The sequence below is a fragment of the Typha angustifolia genome, chromosome 12, assembly GCF_048772165.1.
Source record: "Typha angustifolia cultivar Huaian chromosome 12, ASM4877216v1, whole genome shotgun sequence".
In the NCBI taxonomy this organism is placed as follows: Eukaryota; Viridiplantae; Streptophyta; class Magnoliopsida; order Poales; family Typhaceae; genus Typha; species Typha angustifolia.
Window position 1 is genome coordinate 10415756 of NC_133250.1, and position 21807 is coordinate 10437562.

At 35.4% G+C, this 21807-nt stretch overlaps 3 protein-coding genes across 3 annotated transcripts; all 3 read left to right on the forward strand.

Annotated features, from left to right (window-relative positions):
• Positions 1-294: 294 nt before the first annotated feature.
• On the forward strand, positions 295-7826 carry LOC140771721 (galacturonokinase). The gene is made up of 15 exons (XM_073113349.1): positions 295-429; positions 528-612; positions 736-849; positions 1050-1121; positions 1530-1573; positions 1943-2051; positions 3009-3074; positions 3262-3341; positions 4092-4191; positions 4675-4850; positions 5318-5358; positions 5443-5471; positions 6680-6749; positions 6889-6978; positions 7361-7826. Exons 2-15 carry the CDS (start codon positions 562-564, stop codon positions 7618-7620), a joined length of 1302 nt encoding a protein of 433 aa, XP_072969450.1. The 5' UTR covers positions 295-429; positions 528-561; the 3' UTR covers positions 7621-7826.
• A 4825-nt stretch (positions 7827-12651) lies between these two features.
• Positions 12652-14893, forward strand: LOC140772401 (cation transporter HKT1;5-like). Its single transcript, XM_073114457.1, has 3 exons — positions 12652-13818; positions 14205-14420; positions 14542-14893. Exons 1-3 carry the CDS (start codon positions 12671-12673, stop codon positions 14744-14746), a joined length of 1569 nt encoding a protein of 522 aa, XP_072970558.1. The 5' UTR covers positions 12652-12670; the 3' UTR covers positions 14747-14893.
• A 2917-nt stretch (positions 14894-17810) lies between these two features.
• On the forward strand, positions 17811-21714 carry LOC140772145 (probable cation transporter HKT1;4). Its single transcript, XM_073114063.1, has 3 exons — positions 17811-19040; positions 20083-20310; positions 21016-21714. The coding sequence occupies exons 1-3, from the start codon at positions 17893-17895 to the stop codon at positions 21212-21214; spliced, it is 1575 nt and encodes a 524-aa protein (XP_072970164.1). The 5' UTR covers positions 17811-17892; the 3' UTR covers positions 21215-21714.
• The last annotated feature ends 93 nt before the right edge of the window (positions 21715-21807 follow it).

Genomic DNA, 21807 nt, shown 5'->3' on the forward strand with positions numbered 1-21807 from the left:
CTCTTTTACTTTGGCTTATTGAAGGATAGTTTTCTTATTATTTACTCATTTAGTTAAAAAGAAACAAAGTTTGAGTTTGATTTCATACCAAATCATTCATGTGAGAATTGAGATGCTCCCTCCCCCAACCGCAAAAAATAAGAACATGCGCGTGAGTTCTAAGTAACCTTCACCAATAAGCTATGACCTATCAGAAGTTGACACGTCGACCGTCACCCGATGGCAACAACAACCACATGATCTCGCACCAACCGCTCCTGATTCACTCCACCAGATGTTCCCCTATTGTTCATATAATACCAAACAGCGATTTTCCCACCGTCTCTGTTCCGTATTTGTCCACTTGCAGCCGATCCCTCTCCAATTTTCCGGAAGCTCCTCCTAACCGTCCGATCGGTGCATCCCTTTGTTGTTGGACTCCATCACACGGTTATGTTTCTCTCTCGAAGGTAACTATATAATGAGCTACAATTTACCTTCGCTTACTCTCTCTCTCTCTCTCTCTCTCTCTCTCTCCTCGAATTCAGATCGATAGATCACAGAGCGGAAGAGAGCTCATCAATGGTGGTTTCGCGCGACGCGAGGGGTTCCTCGTGGCCTTCGGAGGTGGAGGTAACGGCTTCGATCTTCCCACTAATTGTTTCGGGATTTCTTGGGTTTCCGATTTGGATTCACCGGCAATGGCGGTTCTTTAATCGGCGGTGTTCGGTTTGCTTCGTTTCGAACTGGTCTTAGCTTGGTGCGGTGAGGAAAAAGGTGGCCGAGATGAGCGGGCGGGAGGCGAGGGATGTGAGGGTGGTCGCGTGCCCGTACAGAATCTGTCCTCTGGGAGCGCACATTGATCACCAGGTTAGCTTGCGGCTCTCCTCGAGTCAAAGATTTAAGGAGAATTGTTTATTAGTTCTTGCAAGGCTAGTGTTGAGGATAATTTTTTTTTAAAAAAAAATAAAGGATACAGTAGTTTATTTCTCCATTGTTGATCTTGTTGCTTAAAATAATTCGGAATGTCTAATGTAGTTATCCTCCTCACTTCTGCTACTGTTGTACAGGGTGGAGTTGTTACGGCTATGACTATTAATTATGGAGTGCTGCTGGGGTTTGTTCCTTCTGATGATGCTGAGGTAGGAGGATCTTTATTCTCATGCTTATGAGAATTGATTTCACTTGCTTGGCACGACAGGCTGCATTAGTCCGTCAGTAGAAGATTGAAAGTCAAAATTGGAATATGACGTTGAAATAAATTTATAATAGTTTATATAACTTCTTACTGTGAAATAATGAATTATTGTAAACTGGGCTTCCTATTCATGGTTATGCCAATGCTTTAATTCACTGTCATGTTCATTTGTTTCAGACCATGCCATTTAACCTATCACTCTCTACGAAATCTGTTTGTTTGGTTGTTGATTGGAAACCTAACATTCTCAAGGATTTGAATAGATTTATACCATGAAAAGCTGATTCTTAACTTCTTATTGTCTCACATTATTGTTTTAATGCCAAGGTTAATGCTAATATCTTTCTTGCAGGTTTTACTGCAGTCTAGACAATTTCAAGGAGTTGTAAGATTTAGGTAAGACACCTTTACAATCTTCTCTTAGTAGGCATTACAACACTATATTATAAGTATGAAAGAAGCAGTCATTTTGCACTCTAAAGGCAAGCAGATACTGCTATCAGATGAGCAAAACTAAAGTATCCATCAAGAGAATCTTTAATAAACATGGACATCTTTACTTTAACCCCCTCTATCCATTGGTGCCATCTTAATGCTTGTCGGATCTCCCTTGTCATCATAGTTGCAATGAAGTTAATGCTTGAAAAGGACTACTTATTCTTATTCTTTACTCTGGTGTTCTAGAATGCCATTAAACTTATGTGTGAAGTTTTGTTTATTTTATATTGAAACATTAAGTAACATTTCCATTGTCTTATTATGTAGCACTCGTGACTTGCAATGCCCAATACAGAATCCTGAAAAGATTAGCTGGGAAAGTTATGCCAGAGGCGCTCTTTATGCATTGCAAAGTGAAGGATATGATCTCAAAAAGGTTAGAGAACTTGTTCTTTTATGACATGTTGCGTGTCCCTTTTATCTGTCTTAGTTTATAAGTTGCAATTCACTTCCAGACCCAATATGATAGTTAATGATTGCTAGTATTTTCCCTGAATTTGTTCTTCCCAAACATGTTGTTTGAAATTGTACTTCTTGATTTAATTGATTAAGTGAAAGATTGAACTTCTCCTTTGTACCCCCTTGTTGTGCATCATTAATACCTTTCTGAGTTCCTTAGTTGCAGTTCACCATACTTAAATGATAGAAATATGATGTTTGCAGACCTTATCTTGGATATAATTGATTACGTGAAGGATTGAACTTGTAAATATGCTTTTGGCCATGGCAATAGCATGAACCTAAGCAGACCGCTGATAACAAGAGTGCAGATTTATCACGGGAACAGAGCATAACAAATCTTTAGGTGTAATATATTAATTGGTTCCTTTGCCCAGATTAATTTCTGCTAGGCTATATGCACAAATATCAGTATATATATATATATATATATATATATATATATATATATATATATATATATATATATATATATATATATATATATATGCTATCTATGCTTTCCAGTTTTTAACTCTCAGAGACATCTCGATGCTGTATTTACATCTGCATTTTATGGTGTATATTTGAATTAAGTCATTAACATGGTGCTTTTTTGAAGAACTGCATGAAGAGATATGTAATTGAATGATGTAAAAATTACAACTACTTTGTGTACGACAACATAGCTCTGCCTTTTGAGTGAAGTATTGGTTTTTTCTTTTCAATTTCTAAGAAGTAAGAAGGTAAACTATATTTAGTTTGTTTCTAGCCCTAATAAAGTAATGCAGTAAGTTGGCTTAGTGTTTCACCTTGTAACTTTGGTTTATTTCCAGGAGGCAGTTTCATAATATGAGAAGTCTAACCATTTTCTCTTGGATTACAAATCCTGTAGGGTATTGTTGGCTTCATTTGCGGGGTGGAGGGGCTTGACAGTTCCGGGCTTAGCTCATCAGCAGCTGTAAGCTTAACATGTTATAAATGTTTAAGACCAATGAATCTCTGTGTTCTTCTTCGCATGCGATTGAAGTTCCCATTATGTTTTATTGTTTACATTATAAGATTCATTTGCTATTTCTACGTAGTCATACTTGACTATATTTATCACTTGTGTACTTTCTGAGTTCTAATAGCTGTTTCATTAACAGGTTGGCATTGCTTATCTGTTGGCTTTGGAAAATGCAAACAATATTTCAAAAACTCCCTTGGATAATATCAATTTGGATAGGTAAGTTCATGCATGTGTATGTGGTTCTGCTAGTATCAAGAGGAAGTGTAGTACCAAAGTATCTACTAGATTTTCTTGCCTTCGATATATTTATCTGGTCAGCTGAAGTAATTTAATAGTTTCTATATATACATATCAATTTCTCTTTTTCCCTTGGTAGTTGACTGAAGATTTGTTTTCCTAATAAATATTTGGGATAATTCAACTTAGATTACCCAAACTATCACCATTTTTTATATATCCCTCCATGAGCTTTTTTTTTTTAAATTTACATAGATCATTTGAACTAAGACAAAAAGTAACTATCTGGATTTCTTAAACTAAGAATTTTCTTAGTTCAGAAGATATATACAAAAAAAAAATTGATAGTTCAAGGGGGTTTAAGAAGAACTTATTCTAAATATTTTGAATTTTTGTAATGTCAACTAGAAACTTAAATAATCTTTAGTGAGCAACTAATAGATTCTCATGTTTCGGTACAATCATGTGGAATGACTCAGTTGACAGCATCTTGTTATCGGCATCTCTATATAGTATCTCTTTGGCAGTAGTGGTGGAAGTATTATGTAGTTGAATCCTCTATTACAACTTTTAATAAATTTGTAAATCTAAGTGGAAAAGAGTAAAAGTTTGATATAGAGACAGGATTTACTGTTGAATCAGTAAATCACTGGTTAATAACACCCTCAAACACTGTCATTGTCAAGTCGATGGCATTCTATGGTCTTACCAATCTTTCTGTTATTTCAGGCTAATTGAGAACAAGTATTTGGGTCTCGAAAATGGTATTCTGGATCCATCAGCCATTTTGCTCTCGCAGTATGGTTATCTTACCTTCATGGACTGCAAGGTAATAGTTCCACTGTTGTTCTGCAAACGTGTACATTATAATCATTCATTTCTTTACTTGTTCATAAGCTTTAGTGTTTTCCCATTTTAGTTATGTTGTCTTCTAAAATGTGGCTCCATTTGGTAGCATAACCAGTTGAAATTTGAAATACTATATATTGGTGCTTGTAGTAACCACCAAAGTACATGCTAACCATGCCGGTCAACACTGATGACTATGATGATGAATGAAATTTTTTTCTTTTAACCTCATTCACATTGCAGATGTTATTCATTATTTGTGGGAAGCTAAACAGTAAACACTTAGTCAGTTCATCAGTTTGGTCTCTATCCTTTCAAGCTCTTCACAAAAGTCAAATTTCTCTACATATACTGGTTTTGCATGTTCAATGAATTGAACCTGTTAAATTTTTTATTTTTATTAAAGATTCTACAATATTATATGCCAGAATACTTTCTCGTGACAATTGTCTTGGCTGAACAGACTGTAACTCCCTCCTACATCTATTTCTCGGAGTTGAAGAAAGGGCAACAAACTACAGGACAAGTAACATTCAAAATTCTACTCGCTTTTTCAGGACTTCAGCATAACCTACCAAAGAAGCGTGGGTATAACACCCGAGTTTCTGAGTGTAAAGAGGCTGCTCGTGCCCTTTTATCGTAAGTCTATATACTTAAATGAAAAAAGATTTACATTATTCACATTTCACAATGTATATGATGGTGCATGTATGTTTATTAATTAGTATTAGAGTTATATTTGTCTATAACTAATAACATGATATATCATATTGCAAGTTGGTTCTTCTGCTACTAATTCTGTTTGTTGGCTAACTTTTGTCTTTATCGGCATTGTCATTGTTCTAATTGGTATTCTGATGTATGAGCAATTTACTGGTATATGCTACTCCAGGAAATGTTTTAGTTGAAGAATTAAAGAACTTAATTTAGAGGACAAGAATCATGTCCTTTTAATTGGTCATTCTAATCTGTAGTAGTCAACATCACGTTTTATCATTCTTAAGGAACACTATTCTCTCTCTTTCAAATATAGGGAACACTTTTTATCTTATGATTTTCCTAATTATCCTGTCCTTCTCTTTGGTTATTCCTTTTTGAATCTGCAGTGCTTCAGGTCATGGAGATCTGGAGCCTCTACTTTGTAATGGTATGTATGAGATGTTGGTATATATGATAATTAAACTGTGGTTTTGTTGCGAGCTTGACCACCTTGTTTTATTTGTTGTAACAGTTGATCCAAGTTCATTTGAGGCTCATAAGGTATTTCATGATGATCTTCTTTGATTTTTATTTTTATTTTTATGTAGTGTAAGTTGGCCAGATTCTTCCTGCTAGTTATGGAAGTCACAGAAGTAATGCATCTTCTACCAATACATCTTTTTTTTTTTTTTTTCAGAATATTCATGCCTTCACAATTAGGTGCACACAGATACACCTTATCAAAATAGTGTACAATTAGTACAATTTGTTGAGCTCACTAATTCTGCAGCCCAATGCTTGTAATCTTTCACAATTCACACAAACATCTGGTAATGTAAACACCACATAGCTTAAGTACTGGAGCCAAGCTTTAATTTGCAAAAGGATGTGAGCTATTTATTTGTGCTAACTTGAACATGAATTCATTATTCCAAAGAGAACAAAAACTGCATTAGACTGCAATATATGGCCAATCATCATTTTAATTGCTGTAATACTGCTGTTCTACACTTCATGTTCTGATGAAAGAGCTAGGTCAACATGCCTATCAAATACTAAATTAAAATGAATAACTTTTTTTTTAATATTTTGGAATATACTTCTTATTCCAAAATAATAACTAAATATTGTAATAACTCTATTCTAGAACATAAACACTATTTTTTAAAATTACATCTTATATCACATATAAGCTCAATTACTAATTTACCCTTGATATCTATTCCATCAATGTACTTTATATTAAATTAAAGAGCATTTATGGTAATTTTATAAAAGATAAAACATCATTTTTTCGTTCACTTTATATCATATCAAAGGTAAATAATTACATCATTATTTTAGTATACAAGTAAATATAAGAATAATGATTCCTATAATAAAGATGGTATTTTTTAAAACAAAAAATATATTATGGAATCCGAAAGTAAATGAGGCCTTAAGAAATTCTAAAGAAGTTCCCATTGACTTGAAATGGAACAGGTAACAGAGAAAAGGTTATAACATATTTCATGGTGATTACATAAGGAAATGTAAGTCAAATAACCGAATGACTTCCTTCATCTTTAATGAATTGGAATTTGAGAGGATATTATATTCTTCTTAATTTCTTTTGTAATTCTTGAATCTCCCCCTTCATTTTTAGCCAAATAACCAAATGACTTCCTTCATCTTTAATGAATAGGAATTTTAGAGGATTTTATATTCTTCTTAATTTCTTACGTAATCCTTGAATCTCCCCCTTCATTTTTACTTTAAACTTCTTGCAGGGTAAATTGGAAGGGAACCTGGCTAAAAGAGCTGAGCATTACTTCTCTGAAACTAAGCGTGTTGCAAAAGGTTGCTTGTCCCTGTCTGTATGATGCTCGTGATTTGGTGTTGTTTTATCTCTAATTTAGCTTTTCATATTTATCTTTATCTTTTTAAGCATGTACCTCTTTCATTCTAGCAGTGCTAATCATGCTGCTGTCATTTTCAGGACGTGATGCATGGGGTAATGGAAATCTTGTATATCTTGGACAGCTAATATCAGCTTCTGGTCGCAGTTCTATTGACAAATATGAATGCGGTACTTCTATGTTGAACTATTTAAAATACATTGCTTTAATGGCATTTTTTTTTTCTATTAATCAGTCTTGCAGATTTGAGGAAGGATATTTCAAATTTATTATGAGAATGAAGTTGCAATATATAAAAATAGAGACAAAGACTAGTTGGTTTACATTTAAAATAAATGATAATGGCATGAGAAATATCAGAGAATTCATCTCATATAACTTGGTTTCACTTAAATCGAGCCTTTTTTTCGATAATATCTGCAATTCATTCTCATCATATTTGAAGTTAGAAATTTGCTCTAGTTTTTCTAATGTCTATGTTAATCGAAGGCTAATTTTTTCCTAAATATTTTGCTTTCCCCTCTCTCTCTCTCTCTGGCATGCAATGTATAGGGAGTAAGGAGATGATACAGCTCTACGAAATCCTTCTAAAGGCTCCCGGTGTTTTTGGTGCTCGATTCAGCGGTGCTGGATTCAGGGGGTGCTGTCTCGCAATCGTCGACGATAGTCTTGCTGAGGAAGCTGCAGCATTTGTCAGGGAGGAGTATGAGAAGGTTCAGCCCCACTTGGTGTCCCAGATCCCACCAGACAAGCGAGTGTTGATCTGTGAACCAGGCGATTCTGCTCGTGTTATAATGCCAACTTATACTTGAAGCGCTTCCCTTTCTGGCTATCAATTGCTGCTGATGAAGAAAGCAAAAGAAGAAGCCTCCTTAGTCCTCAGTTCTATTTTTTTTTTATTACAATTCGTATTAATCTATTTATCTCTTGTAAAGATAGTTTCATTCATTAGACATCACCATCTTCAGATCCTTATCTTCTATTCTCTCATTAAAATCCTTATGCCTTCTCATCCTCTTCAATCATCTAATATACATCACACCAACACAATCTTCATCTTCCAAAATCTTAATTAACATTTCGAAAAAATGCAAGATATTCTCGGTGGAAAGTGAGTGGCCAATTGCTAAACAGATACTGTGATCATGCGCGCGCACACACATTTCCTCCCTCCCTCCCTCCCTTATTGCTCGATGTAGACCTTCCCTAAATATTCTCTGCTCACGTGTCAATGCCTGCTTGGCTGGGCCATTCTATATTTAGAGATCTTTTTCTCGATGTGGAGTTGAGCAATAGCTCACATAGATGGACATTTAAAAAGAATGCCTCGGTTTACTCCCGTGTTGACACGTCATCGAGCAATTGGACAGGCTAGTAAAGACAAATGATATACTAATCTAAACATATTAAGTACACCATTAACAGTTCCTAATATATATATATATATATATATATGTATATTATATGTGTGTGGCCGTGTTGATATTGGAGGCCTCCATCAATTAATCCATGCACGCTTCTAATCTCAAATCGAATCACTAGGCTTGGGAGGTAGATCAAGTACAAAGTGCTTCACCCACTTATGAAGCACCCAAAAGTTTATTCCCAGGAAGTTGGCTTCCCATTTATACATTCTGGTAGGTTCTAGTAAATAGTCGGTTGCCCAATATTTATCTTCTCACTTATCTCTCCTACTTATAATTTCCTTAAAGCTTGAGACCATAGAGATATGTCAATTTAATGCGGATTTCTCTTAGGGGAGAGTTTTTGATAGCTTAAAAGTGAATTAAAAAAAAGTAATCGCTTTCAGAAACTATTCTACTTTCTGTTGGAAAGGAGCTCTCTTTCCCACCCAAGAGATCTATGACAATGAAAGCGATGCCAATTAAGAAACATATGCAATTAACAACACCAAGCACCAAAGAAAGCTAGAACACCATGTTTATGTGTAAAACCCTTCTCAAAGGGAAAAATTCACGGAGCATGAATTTGAATCCACTATTAAGAGAATTGGTATCACCACAACAAGTCTCTTAAAGTCACAAGTATGCCATCCACAAGAAACCAATAACCCTAGCTTCAAGTTAACAAGTTTAGATAACATCTCCAATAGAGAAACCCAAACCTTCTTGAAGTTTGTAGATGTGAAGAAGAAAATCCTTGTGCCTTTGATCCCAACCAAAAAATATCTAGTTGCAAACCCTTGTTGTATGTAGAAAAAAACCTCATTTTCTCTTGTCTTCTTTTTCACTAAGTGGCATGAGCAAAAAAAATACACCTTAACAAAAGTCTCACTCAATTAATTATTGGCCAAGTGAGTCACCTCATGGGGCTAGCCCAAACCAACTTGGCTAAATAAACCCAACACTTTCTAATGTTTTACTGTAGAAAATAAAAATTAAAGAAGTGACTTCATTGCCTACCAAAAATGACTTCATTTAAACTTTTTTTTTAAAAGAGATTTTTACTTTTATTTTTTCTGTTTAAATCACAGAAAAACATGGATAAATAGGGTGTGAAATGAATCCTTTCCACAAGCACCACTAATGAATTGTGAGGAATGTTTTACGGAAAGGCAACAAATTTTATTATCTATTGAATTGAACTCCTCCAATTAACTCAGGAGCAATTTGACTAGAATGCATCTGAAGCTTTGAAGGCATCTCTTTTTATCTTCCATTCCTTTTTTGAGTACCAATGAGAAGAATATGGTGCCTTATCATCCTGATATTTTTAATTAGCTTCAGCATTCCAATCAATTTAACATGATTCTAGTAAGGTACTCCTCTTAATCAAAGGAGGAAGGTCAGCCATTCGTTTACATTAAAAAAGAAGAAGAAGAAGTTCGAGAGTAATTCCAGAGGACAAAATCTACCCAAAAGAAAAAGAAAAGGCACAAATCACTAGAGTGGAATATGGGAATAAACTGGAAAGATAAAGATAAGCAAACACTAGCTAAGCAAACTTATGCTTATGCTTTAGCAAATATTAATGGTAAGTCTTGTATTCTTTTCTTCCAAGTGATCGATGAAGTACATAACTATCAGAATAAGTATATTGCAATACATCCAAATCTCTTCTGATAGATATAGCCTATAAATCTTATTATTTTTTCTTAAAAAAAAGAGGAAACTAGCCTACCACAGGATATAGAAATATACCAATGCAGAATAATAAAAAATAAGTCAAGCAATCGCAGGTACAAGACATCTTATGCAGAAAAATCTCTAGAGCTAGAGTAACTCTTGTTGTTGTAGTAGTTACAAGATGCTTATAAATATCTTGCTCTAACTCCTCCATCTTTGAGGTTGATAATACTGTCTCTTTGACTCTTTAGACGGATCCACAAGATGAGGAGTAGATAGGATGTATAGATTTCTAAACACTTTTACAAACTCATCGTATTTTGATCAATTTACCAATTATATAAAACTTCCATGCATAAGTATGGTATTTTTTTTTAAATTTAAGAATAGGTAGAAGAAGTTTTACTATTGGCTTATGCTCTTAAAATTAACTTGTACTAATTTAATGACCATTTTGCTATTACACAGTCCTAATTTACTGTTGGAAAAATCTTAACTTGGAACCATCTTAATTAGTGGGAAGTGGGTCTTAGAATAAAAGATCAAAACTACTGTTCTTATAGAGGCGTTCTTTATTGTCCGAAGCTTATAGAGCAGTCGATGACTAATTCTCTATCAACTTAAGCTCTTAGAGAAGACGACAAAATTAACGGTGCAAATAGGAGGGAAACCTTAGCTCAATGGTCCCAAGTCTAGGTATAATTAAGAGTTCCCCTTGTAGGGTTAGGGAGAAAGCATCAAAGCTTAGGAAAAGGCTAGAAATTAACATGTTCCAAGTGCTGCACTATTTGAGAAAAATAAATAAATAAATAAAATAACAGTACCATGGCCATGATGTTGGATTTTGCTCTTTATTCACAATTCCAACAGTATCTCCTCTAAAGGAGGAGCATATGCTAGCATGCACCATGGTCTGTTGCCACTTCTATCTATATCATTATTTTAATTTCCTTTATGATAAGGGACTAATTTTAGCAATTTTGAGGACTAATAGTAACTTTAATTTGAAAGTGATGAGCACTCCTAATAGGATATAAAGTTGTGATAAATGAAACAAATTAAACCTTGTGTTAGTTGACTTAGCACTACAAGTTCACCACCTTTCAAGTCAGTGAAATGAATTCATGCATCTTGTTAATTTGCTTTCCCCTGATTTTAAAAATATTATCCTATGAAAAACCAATATTTGTTTCAAGCAACTCAATGTTTATTGCATGGTGCAACATTACCTAACTTAGTCAAACTTCATTTGTAGGATCCAATTAGCTACTACTTAAAATTTGGAGGTTTTTTGGGTCAAATCCAGTATCTCATATACATAGTTAGTTACTAGATGAGGTTGTTATATGAGCATTAATGTGTGTATGTAGATATATGTTATTATGTTTTATTTTTTTAGAATTGTCGGCCTAGTTATTAGTTATATATTGAAAAAGGCTAGCATTAGTATTGCAAATAAGTAAGACTACAAAATAAAGTTTTACATAACATTTAGATAGCCATGCAGTAAATCTCGGATTCCCACCAAAAAAAAAAAAAAAAAAAATAGAAAACTAAAACTAAGAGTCCTCCTAATCTACTCTAGAACCACGTTTAAGTAGAAAGATGTTTGCATTGAATCCCAAAACAATAAAAAGAAAAGAAGGTTTCAGTATATATCGACATTATGTACTACAAACGAGAAAGTGGGATCTCTTTTAGAATTCTGTACTAAAAATGAGGCATCCATGATCATAGGTGAGGAAAAAGAAGTGGTGGTCAATTCACTTCTTTCTTGCACTATGATGTATGGGAAGGTGGGAAGCCCGAATGAGTATTTTAAGTTCATGGAGTATATAGTATATCTCTTGCTATCAAGAGTCAACCACTTGGGAGTATTTATAGTGAATCAAAATTTCAACCTGTGAAAAGAAAATTCGATTCAACCTGTGAAAGGCACTGCTCTGGTGTTAGGCCCAATTATATACTGATCATCTAATTGGCATTCAAGGAATTAGTTTATTGCAATTTGCTTCCTTTTTAAGCTTCCATTAGTTAAGGACTTGAGTGCAGGCATTGATTTGGACTTTGCTAATGTTTAATTTCTAGTGCCATTTGCTTTGCTTCCAAATTGGAACCTAAAAAGCTGTAGTTCTTCTAGTGGATAGCAATTAACCAGCATTTGAATGAATTGTCCCTACGCTCCCACTTTTGTTTTATATTTAGAAATAAAATTAATTGCAAGATCATTCTTCCCATATATCTTTGTTCAAGATCATTCTTCCCATATAAAAAAAAATGCTGACTTTTACTTTAAAGGATGACAATAACATGTAAGATCTCTCTCTCTCTCTCTCTCTCTCTCTCTCTCTCTCTCTCTCTCTCTCTAATTAGCTAAGAGGTACCCTATTTCTATGTTAATCATTATTTTCTCCAAGATTCGATCTTTATACAGTTACCAGTCATGAACAAGTACCATTATTATGTCTAATATTATGCATCTTTACTTTGAATGGAGCTTCTTGGTATTGTTGTTATAGAGGTTGCCCATCCATTTGACATGAATTCATAACCCTATTATTTTAGTCACCTGACAATGACATGATACTATATGTGATAGCCAATCCTCCTTATCTCCCACTTCTTCTTCTGGCCTCTTTCTCTCAATTAATTTGCTACCAGAATAGAATATATAGCTCCATGCATATGTTAACACTTTGAATCCCCTATAAATACCCCCTCCCATTCTCTTGTAGCAAGCACCTTGAAGCCTTTCATCTTCTATGCAACTTTGATCATGCAAAAAATGGAAGTGATAAAAAAATTCCACCTCCCTTATAGTTCATTAACCATAAACTCCATCTATCACTTCTTACTCTTTCACTCAAACCCCTTCTGGATTCAACTCTTTTACTTCACCTCCATTTCCGCCGTCGGTTTCCTTGTTCTAAAACTACTACCGACCAGAAGTGCGTCCGAACGCCCCCCAGATTTGGACCTCCTTTTCATGTCGTCGTCAGCCAACATGGTTGCAAGCATGAACACTATAGAGATGGAGGTGTTCTCCAACTCTCAACTTGTAGTACTAACCATTTTGATGCTACTAGGAGGGGAGGTATTCATCTCCATGCTTGGCCTACACTTGATGAGGATAAGATCCAAGAAGGAATTAGTATCATCACACAGTAGTAGTAGTAGTAGTAGTAGTAGTAGTAGTAGTAGTAGTAGTGTAGCCCTAGAACTCACTTCTAAGGACCTAATTGTAACTAGTGATCATCATGTCACAGACCAACTAGAGGTAGGGAAATCAGACTGGAAGTACAGTTGTGTGAGGCAGTTGAGCTATGTCGTGTTAGGCTATCTCTTACTAGTCCATATGGTTGGCTACACTCTCATCTCACTATACCTAACCTTAATTCCAAGTGCGAGGCAAGTCCTCGAGAGCAAAGGAATTCAAGCAAACACTTTCGCCTTCTTCGCCACCGTCTCCTCCTTCTCAAACTGCGGCTTCCTGCCGACCAATGAGAGCATGATCGTGTTCAAGAACTGCTCCGGCCTTCTTCTGATCGTCGTATCGCAGGTCCTCGCCGGGAACACCATGTTTCCGACGTTCTTGCGGTCGGTGATCTGGGTCCTGGGGCGGGTCACGAAGAAGGTCGAGTACGACGGCATACTTTCGGATCACGGAGAGAATATTGGTTATGAGCATTTGCTCCCTGGGTTGCATTCGCTGCTCTTGGCTCTCACTGTGGTTGGATTTGTAGTAGCTCAGTTCGTACTGTTCCTGTGCATGGAGTGGAATTCTGTGGGGTTGGATGATATGAGCCCTTACCGGAAGCTCGTCGGTGCGCTCTTCATGTCGGTGAACACGCGCCACGCCGGAGAATCCATCGTCGACATCTCCACTCTTTCTAAGGCAACCTTGGTGTTGTATGTGGTGATGATGTAAGTAGTCTAGTATTCTTCTTCTTCTTCTTTGACTTACTTATAATTAATTCTACGTACCCACCCCTGAATACCTTAAATATTCTCTGATAAAGTTGTGTATATACACGAGGGGACACTATCTATATAATGCATATTTTATAGAATACAAGCAAAATATAAGGGGTGTAAATTATACATACTAAATGATACATATGGCCGGTTAGAGTCCTGGGCTTAATATAAAAACTGGACACCATTAATCTCCAAATGATTGCGATGGTGATGTTAGTGGGATTTATTTTAAACTTAGCTTTCTATTGAAACCCAGCCCATGCATGCATATATGTATATACACTGACACAAATCTTAACGATATATATATATTTTTTTATATTTGGTTTCAGGTATCTACCATCATACACCTCTTTTCTGCCGTTTGATGAGGATCATGCGACTCAGAGAGACGGAAAACAGAGGAGGGGAATCTTGCAAGACCTATTTCTTTCACAGCTCTCCTATTTAGTCATCTTCGTCATCATCATCTGCATCACAGAGAGAGATCAGCTCTCAGAAGATCCCCTAAACTTCAATGTGCTAAATATAATCGTCGAAGTTATTAGGTGCGTCTAATCTTCTCTAAAAGCTTAAGCTGATAAAATATGATCATAATATCCCTTGGTTCCACGCTTTTTTTTTTAATATTCTATTATACTAATAATTCCATGAATGAATTTCTTCCAGTGCATACGGGGGTGTCGGATTCTCGACCGGCTACAGCTGCGAGCGGCAGCTGACGGTGATGGGGGATAAACATTGTAAAGATTTATGGATTGGATTAGTAGGGAAATGGAGTAGAAAGGGGAAGCTCACTCTCATTGCAGTCATGCTCTTTGGGAGGCTCAAGAAGTTTAACATGGGAGGTGGCAAAGCATGGAAACTAACCTAATTACCTAAATTAGCTGCTAGCTAGCATGTAAATTAAGCATGTGTCAATTCTATATACCTACAGAGGTATTTGAGAAAGTCTACTCGGAAATGCTACCAATGTGCAGAATATAAATATATCATAAGCAAGCAAGTGATAAAATCATAACTTAAAAGCACTATATTTTATTAAAAATAATGAGAAATTATTGGCTGACCAATGAGGTGGTTAGTTCTATTCCATCAACCAACATAGTGGTTTAATATTTCTTAGAAAGATTAATTAGTTTTCTATATGATCTAATTAATAACCACTACATTCTTTTATATATATATATATATCAGAAGTTATAGTTCTTCTAATATAAATTTACTTCTATCACTTTATCTCTTTATAATTATATTATTTTAATTAAATAAAATTTTTAATATATATAAAATAATACCGATTAATCTTCAGATGACAAAGATATTAAATGGACATATAATTTTATCATCCAAAATTATTTTTAAAAAATAATAATTTTAATTTAAATATAATAAAGAGGTAAAGCGATATAAATAGAACCAACGGTAGGAAAATGAAGAAAGATAAAATATAATTAATTTTATATAGATAGATAGGTAAAAATAACTGGCCCATAATTGCCACATGGCCATTTTCAATTAAAGTATTCGTGCAAGTTTGCAAATTATTCAACATAGTTGTTGGGCAATAAATTAGATGTAGATGGCGACAGAATGTGATATAAGAGCCAAACCACGTTGCAAGAATATGCTAATGCAAAGATATTCATGGCCTACATCATCTATAGGAATCTTTTTACCATGTTAGAAAATAAATATAAATATATATATATCTACCTATATATTATTAAGAAGATGAGAGAAAAAATTAAGTACGGTAGTAGAATTTTACTCAAATTCTAATCCTATTTTAACTAATTCTAGAAGCTTTATCTCAATTATTGTAGCCTTGGATCATAATAATGCAATGCATAGTGAAAGTTATCTTATTATTATCATCATCATCATCCATTTTCTTCCTCTCAAATGATTATAAGTTAATAGTATTATTGGTACTTTGCATCGGTAGATTATCACATCACTGGAAGCTCTTCTCGCCATTAAATTGCACGTTGACTTCGCTCCAATAATTTAGGGATTTTTTCAGATAACACCTTGTAGTTTAGTGTTTTCGTGATTACCTCTCCTTTGAGCTATTTGCATTCTGACCCCTATAAAATATTAAAGAAATTTACTAAAATGCCCTTTGATATGTTAGGTAAGAATATTTTTATATTTTTCTTGGGATTAAATACGACATTATAAGTATTTAGATGGTAGTCAATGTCAGAATATAATATACCTCCAAGCAAACTTGATAACAATAATTCATGGGCCTGCCTTTCAAATTGATCAAATGATTCGTCAAAGGCATCCTTAATTATTGTGTATATATTAGAATCTAGTAAGTATCAAAATTCCACACAACAGGAACATTGGAATATATATATATATATATATAAATATACTTATGATGATGAACTTGCCTTATATTATAGAATATGATAAGAGAGTCAAATAGCTAAGTACCAACTCTTGTTCTCATTAGCCCAATTATATAACTAACTTCATATAAATCAGGTAATTTAGTATTTTTATAATAATTTAACTCAAAATTTACTTAGTAATTTTTTCTGTCTCATAGAAGAGGCCCAAAAGTATGAATTAAAATCCTTTTAATTCCCCATGTATGGAGTTCCTTCTCCTTGAACCTTCCTACTGTTTTAGAACAATTTAGGATGGGAGGCGAAGAATATTTTATCTCTCTCTATATATAAATATTCTAGCCGTATCTAGTACCTTCAACTAATTAAGTGGGCATTTTCGTTAGTACTTTCTTTGTCGTGATTTTGCTATTCGAATCATGAATTTTTCGTTATTGCGAGGAAATTCTCGGCATGGTTGAGAAAGTGATGGAAATTTTTTTATCCTCGATGTGATGCAAAGTAGGGGGTGAAAACTGGTCGGATTAATTCTGATCGGACTCGCTGTCTCGTTAGATTTGGATTAAATTTGAGAGAAACTTTTTATCCGATTTGAATATAAATAAGTTTTTTTTTAAAATAATATGGAATAAATTTGGATAGGAGTAAAAAACTTAAATGCGGATAGAAATATAGGTTGGATATAATTTTTATACAAATATCGGATATTAACATATTTTTTTGAATTATTTATAGTTTTAGTTTGCTTACTGATGTTGTTAGTAATGATATGTTTTATATTGTTTGTAGAGATTTATATGTGCAAAATAAGTTAGTTTTTCAAAACAAATGTTATAATTTGTTTAAACTTTGATTTGCATCTAAGATTAGTTATGTATCTCAATCGGTAGGCAAACAAAAAATATAAATTTTAAATTAAATACTATCCGATCTGTATGAGATTCGTTTTCACTCTTACGTGCAAGTATGCAACTAAATTTAGTGTAAGCAATCGATTTGGAAGGAGAATACTCTCCGGGTTAATTACCATAAAGTGAAAAAATTCTCAATCTTAAGTGAGAAAGATTGGAGTAAAAAACATCCACAGAAGATCTTGCTCTCATTATATGTGGAGGATACTATTCACAATTATTTGAAAGATTCTTCGTATCTTTAAATTTGGTTTTCTTGGGGAGGCAAAGAACAATTTACTCAGGTGAGATTGGGCCCAATTTCAATTGATGCGGTGGTTTACTCGACTCTTATTACATTGCAATTATTAATCAGCTGTTAATTAATTAGAATGTGAATAGGCTTAATTATCTCTATAAAAATATATTAAACTATGTACTTTTATTTGTGATGAAGAAGTACTGACAAATTATATTGATTCGTACGTTTGCATTGTTAACTTTGGACTAAAAAGTAATCTACAAATTTCTTTTTTGGTTCATTGAAATGGAATTATACCAACTTTATGCAAGAAAAAGGAAGAATTTGAAGGCATATAATTACATCATCTCATCAAGTTGGATTAGAATATAGTTCATGGTTCTCTCACTCACTCACTCTTTCTCTCTCCCTCTATATAAACACAAGAGCTCACGCCTCTCCTTTCCAAGGTGATCAAATTTTTTGATCACTTAAACCAAATTTCATTTTTCTTTCTTTGATCTCAATGGCATGCCTCTATTCTCTTTCAGTAGCATTCACTCGTTATGAAATATTCACCGATCAATTTGCGCGGCTACGCAAATCTCTTGAATGCAACTTAGCATCTATGTATCGATACGTTGTTGCGCATTCGAATCCACTATGCGTCCATACCATCTACTTCCTCTCAATCTCGTCTCTCGGATTTCTAGTCCTCAAATCGTTGCCACTGAAACCAGTGTCTTCAGAGAATCCTAAAATTCTCGACGTCTTCTTCACCGCTGTGTCGGCGGCGACGGTCTCTAGCATGTCTACTGTGGAGATGGAGGTCTTCTCTCCTTCTCAGCATCGGGTACTCATCATTCTTATGCTGATAGGTGGAGAAGTCTTCACTTCTTTGCTTGGCCTCCAATTCAGGAAGCCAAGGCTACCTACGAGTGACCAGCAAGAAGTCGAACTCGAATCTCAGGAGCATATCGAGCTGCAATCGGTTGCGGTTTCGCATCTTGATACAATCGATTTCGACGTTGCAAGCACGAAGAAATTGAAATATAATGCAGTGACATACTTAGCCTATGTCATTCTGGGCTATATGGCAGTGATTCAGGTGGCTGGCTCGATATCAATCTTTGCATACATTTATCTTGTATCAAGTGCCAGAAGTGTGCTAATGGAGAAAGGGATCCAAGCGCCGATGTTCGCCGTCTTCACGACGGTGTCATCCTTCTCGAGCTGCGGATTTATTCCTACGAACGAGAATATGATGGTGTTCAAGAAGAACTCCGGCCTCCTGCTGCTCATCATCCCTCAAGCTCTACTTGGCAACACTCTGTACCCCTCGTGCTTAAGATTGGTGATATGGGTGATGAGGAGAGTTACTGGGAGAGTGGAATTCGAATACATTATGAAGAATTCCAGAGAGATCGGATACTATCACTTGCTCTCATGCATGCATTCCATCCTGCTGGCTTTCACCATTGGAGTGCTGTTGATGGGCTCCATGTTGCTCACTTGTGCGATGGAGTGGAATTCCAAGGCGTTGCAGGGGTTGAGTTCGTACCAGAAGGTTATCAACTCGCTATTTGTAGCAGTTAACGCAAGGCACACTGGTGAATCTACTCTAGACCTATCACTGCTCAATTCTGCCATCCTGGTTCTCTTTGTCCTCATGATGTGAGTCTTTCTCTCTCTCTTGAATTAATAGATTTATTACTTAATTTGTTAGATCATCAATTCCTAATCCAGGAGGAGAGTTAGGTTAAATCCTGGGTCGGATCGGGTCGGGTCGTGACTTCTGACCTAAGTCGGGCCTTATTTTGGAATAAAAGAGTATCACATAGTACGAAGATAAATTTGGGCCACCAAAATGGAGTGGCTTACATAATGATTTATTTTTCCAATCATAGAATTCCATTCACATACATAAACTAGCCGTAGGGGAATTGGATTACGGTTCTTTGGTGCTGAGCAGCAATCAATCATGTATATGATTGAAGCCATTATTAAGTTGATGGAATATTTGATTAGTATTTTGACACTGCAACTTGAGGTTTCGTTTCAACAATTGCATTGAAGATACAGCGGACCACAAACAAATAATGCATTCAAAAACCCAATCAATCAAACCACTCCTCTCTTTCACCGGATCTCCCTCCACTCAATATTCTCCTTCCACATGCCTTGTCGACCACTAGGAACTGTCCTTCCAGTCTCTACCTGTCTGCTTTTAGGTATTAGTTGCACCACCGATGTCGGGGATTCATGCGGTCGGGCCTGCACACGATCCCGCCGCCTCCCGCCGCCGGCGTGCCGCAAAGGGTAGAAGTGAATCACTTCTCCATGGCTCCTCTCTTTGGAACCAAACAGTCTTTTTTTGGCAAAGGAAACATCTTTTGATTTCTTTTGCATCCTTAGACCGGGAATTATTCATCGTTCCACGGGTTCTACGCGTCGAATTTGTTCTTCTATGTGCAGCATCCGGGAACTTGCGTCTCGTCCAAGAGTTTGATGGGCGTGGGCATCTACAACCACAATTTCGAGAATCCTATGATTGGTTGGAAAATGGTGGCTATGTTAGATCTACAATAAATGATGTTGGATGTCACACGTATAAAAATCACGTGTATTTTTTTTTTCTAAAAAAAGCTTAAGCTGATAGAGAACGTCGAAGATTAAATTACCATATAAATATTATTTATTTGTCTTCTTGTTTCAGGTATCTACCTCCTTATACAACATTTATGCCCTTTGAAGAAGAGAAGAGTAGTAGTCCAAGAGACCACTCTGTAGGAAAGAGAGGCATAAGTTTGATGAGGAGTGCTCTCCTCTCTCAGCTCTCCTACTTGGCCATCTTTGTCATCCTCATCTGCATCACTGAGAAGGATAAACTCAGAGAAGATTCCCTAAATTTCAGCGTCTTCAACATAATCATTGAAGTAATCAGGCAAGTCTTTTTGTCTCAACCATAACTAAGAGGAGGAAATTTAATGCAACTAAGAAGAAGGAACAGTAGATTATGAAGTCCACATACTAATTAATCAATGACTTCTTAGCCACATTATTTCTGTGGCCTCGAAAGAGGCACATATTTCTCACTGCCATGAAATCAGAACAGTATCTCATGCTGTAAGGTTATTGATTTCTGATACTTAAGAAGACATAATAGGTTTTGATAGCTAATGGGAATCTGCCACATAATTAAGCTGGTCAAATAAAATAATAACAAGTGAGAGGGCATAGATAGTTCACAAACTTAACTTGAAGGTTACCTTGTCAAAATATCACTTTCCTTTCCCTGGCTGTTGTTAAGCAACAGATAGATAAGTAGGACCCAAATCAAACCCTACAATCATTCAGGATTTAAGGTTTTCTTTCGAAGAAAATATAATATAAAAAGAAGAATAAGAATAAGATATTATGTGTTTTCTGAATGTGCTAGGTTTATTTTTAACTCAGGGTGTTTTCTAACGAACGAAACGAAAATATCGTGCTTGAAGTAGATAATGTTGAAACACATCGTGTAATAAGATAATTATATTTTTTTTTCTTTTCTTTTAAAGAAGAACAAAGTAAAAAGATAATGTTGATCAAATAATTCATTGATCAATTATGCTTATGGGCCCTAACGCATGTTGCGAAAAAATTGCAGTGCATATGGAAATGTGGGGTTCTCCACAGGCTACAGCTGCAGCAGGCAACTGAACCAGGATAAGTTTTGCAGAGATGCATGGTATGGCTTTGCGGGTAGATGGAGCAGCAAAGGAAAGATTATTCTCATCTTTGTCATGTTCTTTGGAAGGCTTAAGAAATATAGCATGGGTGGTGGTGCTGCTTGGAATCTTAGTTAATTAACAACAATCCAATATTGGCCTTGATGAGCAAAATTTGTACAAAAATGGGAGTGGACCCATTAAAGTTTAGTTCACATTGACAAGAGCCTAGATCTTGAAATGTAGAGGGGAACCCTCTTGTTACCACTCTTAGATAGAGAATTACATCAAGGTGGGGACTATGTCCAAGGTGTTTTGTCTTTTTGTCACCTATGTGTTACTATCTATCTATTGCCTGAGGAATTACATAGACAAGTGGGGAAAAAAAATGAAAAGAAAACTAAGGTGAAATATGAGTACATAGGACATATTAGAATTGGGGAGATGCATGGAACAACATTAATTCCTCTGAATTTATCTCATAAGCAAGCAGTTTATTGTTTTTATTTTACACCACAAATTTGGTATTGCTAGAAAAGCGAGATGGCGAATGCAAGTGTTGATGTGATGATGTTGAAGAGAGCACAATAAAATTCCAGAACTTTTGAACATAAAGATTAGAGGAGATCTTGTGCCAAATTTTAGTGTGTTGATGCTGGAATCAACTAACTCACAGCACTAGCATCGGAACATAGTTCTTGCTGCACTATATTGACCATACCAACTAGAGC

What these genes read in the sequence shown, in the direction of transcription:
- LOC140771721 (XM_073113349.1), top strand. Translation starts at nt 562, where the DNA reads ATGGTGGTTTCGCGCGACGCGAGGGGTTCCTCGTGGCCTTCGGAGGTG. An exon ending in GAGCGCACATTGATCACCAG is followed by an intron (nt 850 to 1,049) that starts GTTAGCTTGCGG and finishes ACTGTTGTACAG; the next exon opens with GGTGGAGTTGTTACGGCTAT. An exon ending in TTCCTTCTGATGATGCTGAG is followed by an intron (nt 1,122 to 1,529) that starts GTAGGAGGATCT and finishes TCTTTCTTGCAG; the next exon opens with GTTTTACTGCAGTCTAGACA.
- LOC140772401 (XM_073114457.1), top strand. Translation starts at nt 12,671, where the DNA reads ATGCAAAAAATGGAAGTGATAAAAAAATTCCACCTCCCTTATAGTTCA. An exon ending in GTGTTGTATGTGGTGATGAT is followed by an intron (nt 13,819 to 14,204) that starts GTAAGTAGTCTA and finishes ATTTGGTTTCAG; the next exon opens with GTATCTACCATCATACACCT. An exon ending in ATAATCGTCGAAGTTATTAG is followed by an intron (nt 14,421 to 14,541) that starts GTGCGTCTAATC and finishes AATTTCTTCCAG; the next exon opens with TGCATACGGGGGTGTCGGAT.
- LOC140772145 (XM_073114063.1), top strand. Translation starts at nt 17,893, where the DNA reads ATGGCATGCCTCTATTCTCTTTCAGTAGCATTCACTCGTTATGAAATA. An exon ending in GTTCTCTTTGTCCTCATGAT is followed by an intron (nt 19,041 to 20,082) that starts GTGAGTCTTTCT and finishes TTCTTGTTTCAG; the next exon opens with GTATCTACCTCCTTATACAA. An exon ending in ATAATCATTGAAGTAATCAG is followed by an intron (nt 20,311 to 21,015) that starts GCAAGTCTTTTT and finishes AAAAAATTGCAG; the next exon opens with TGCATATGGAAATGTGGGGT.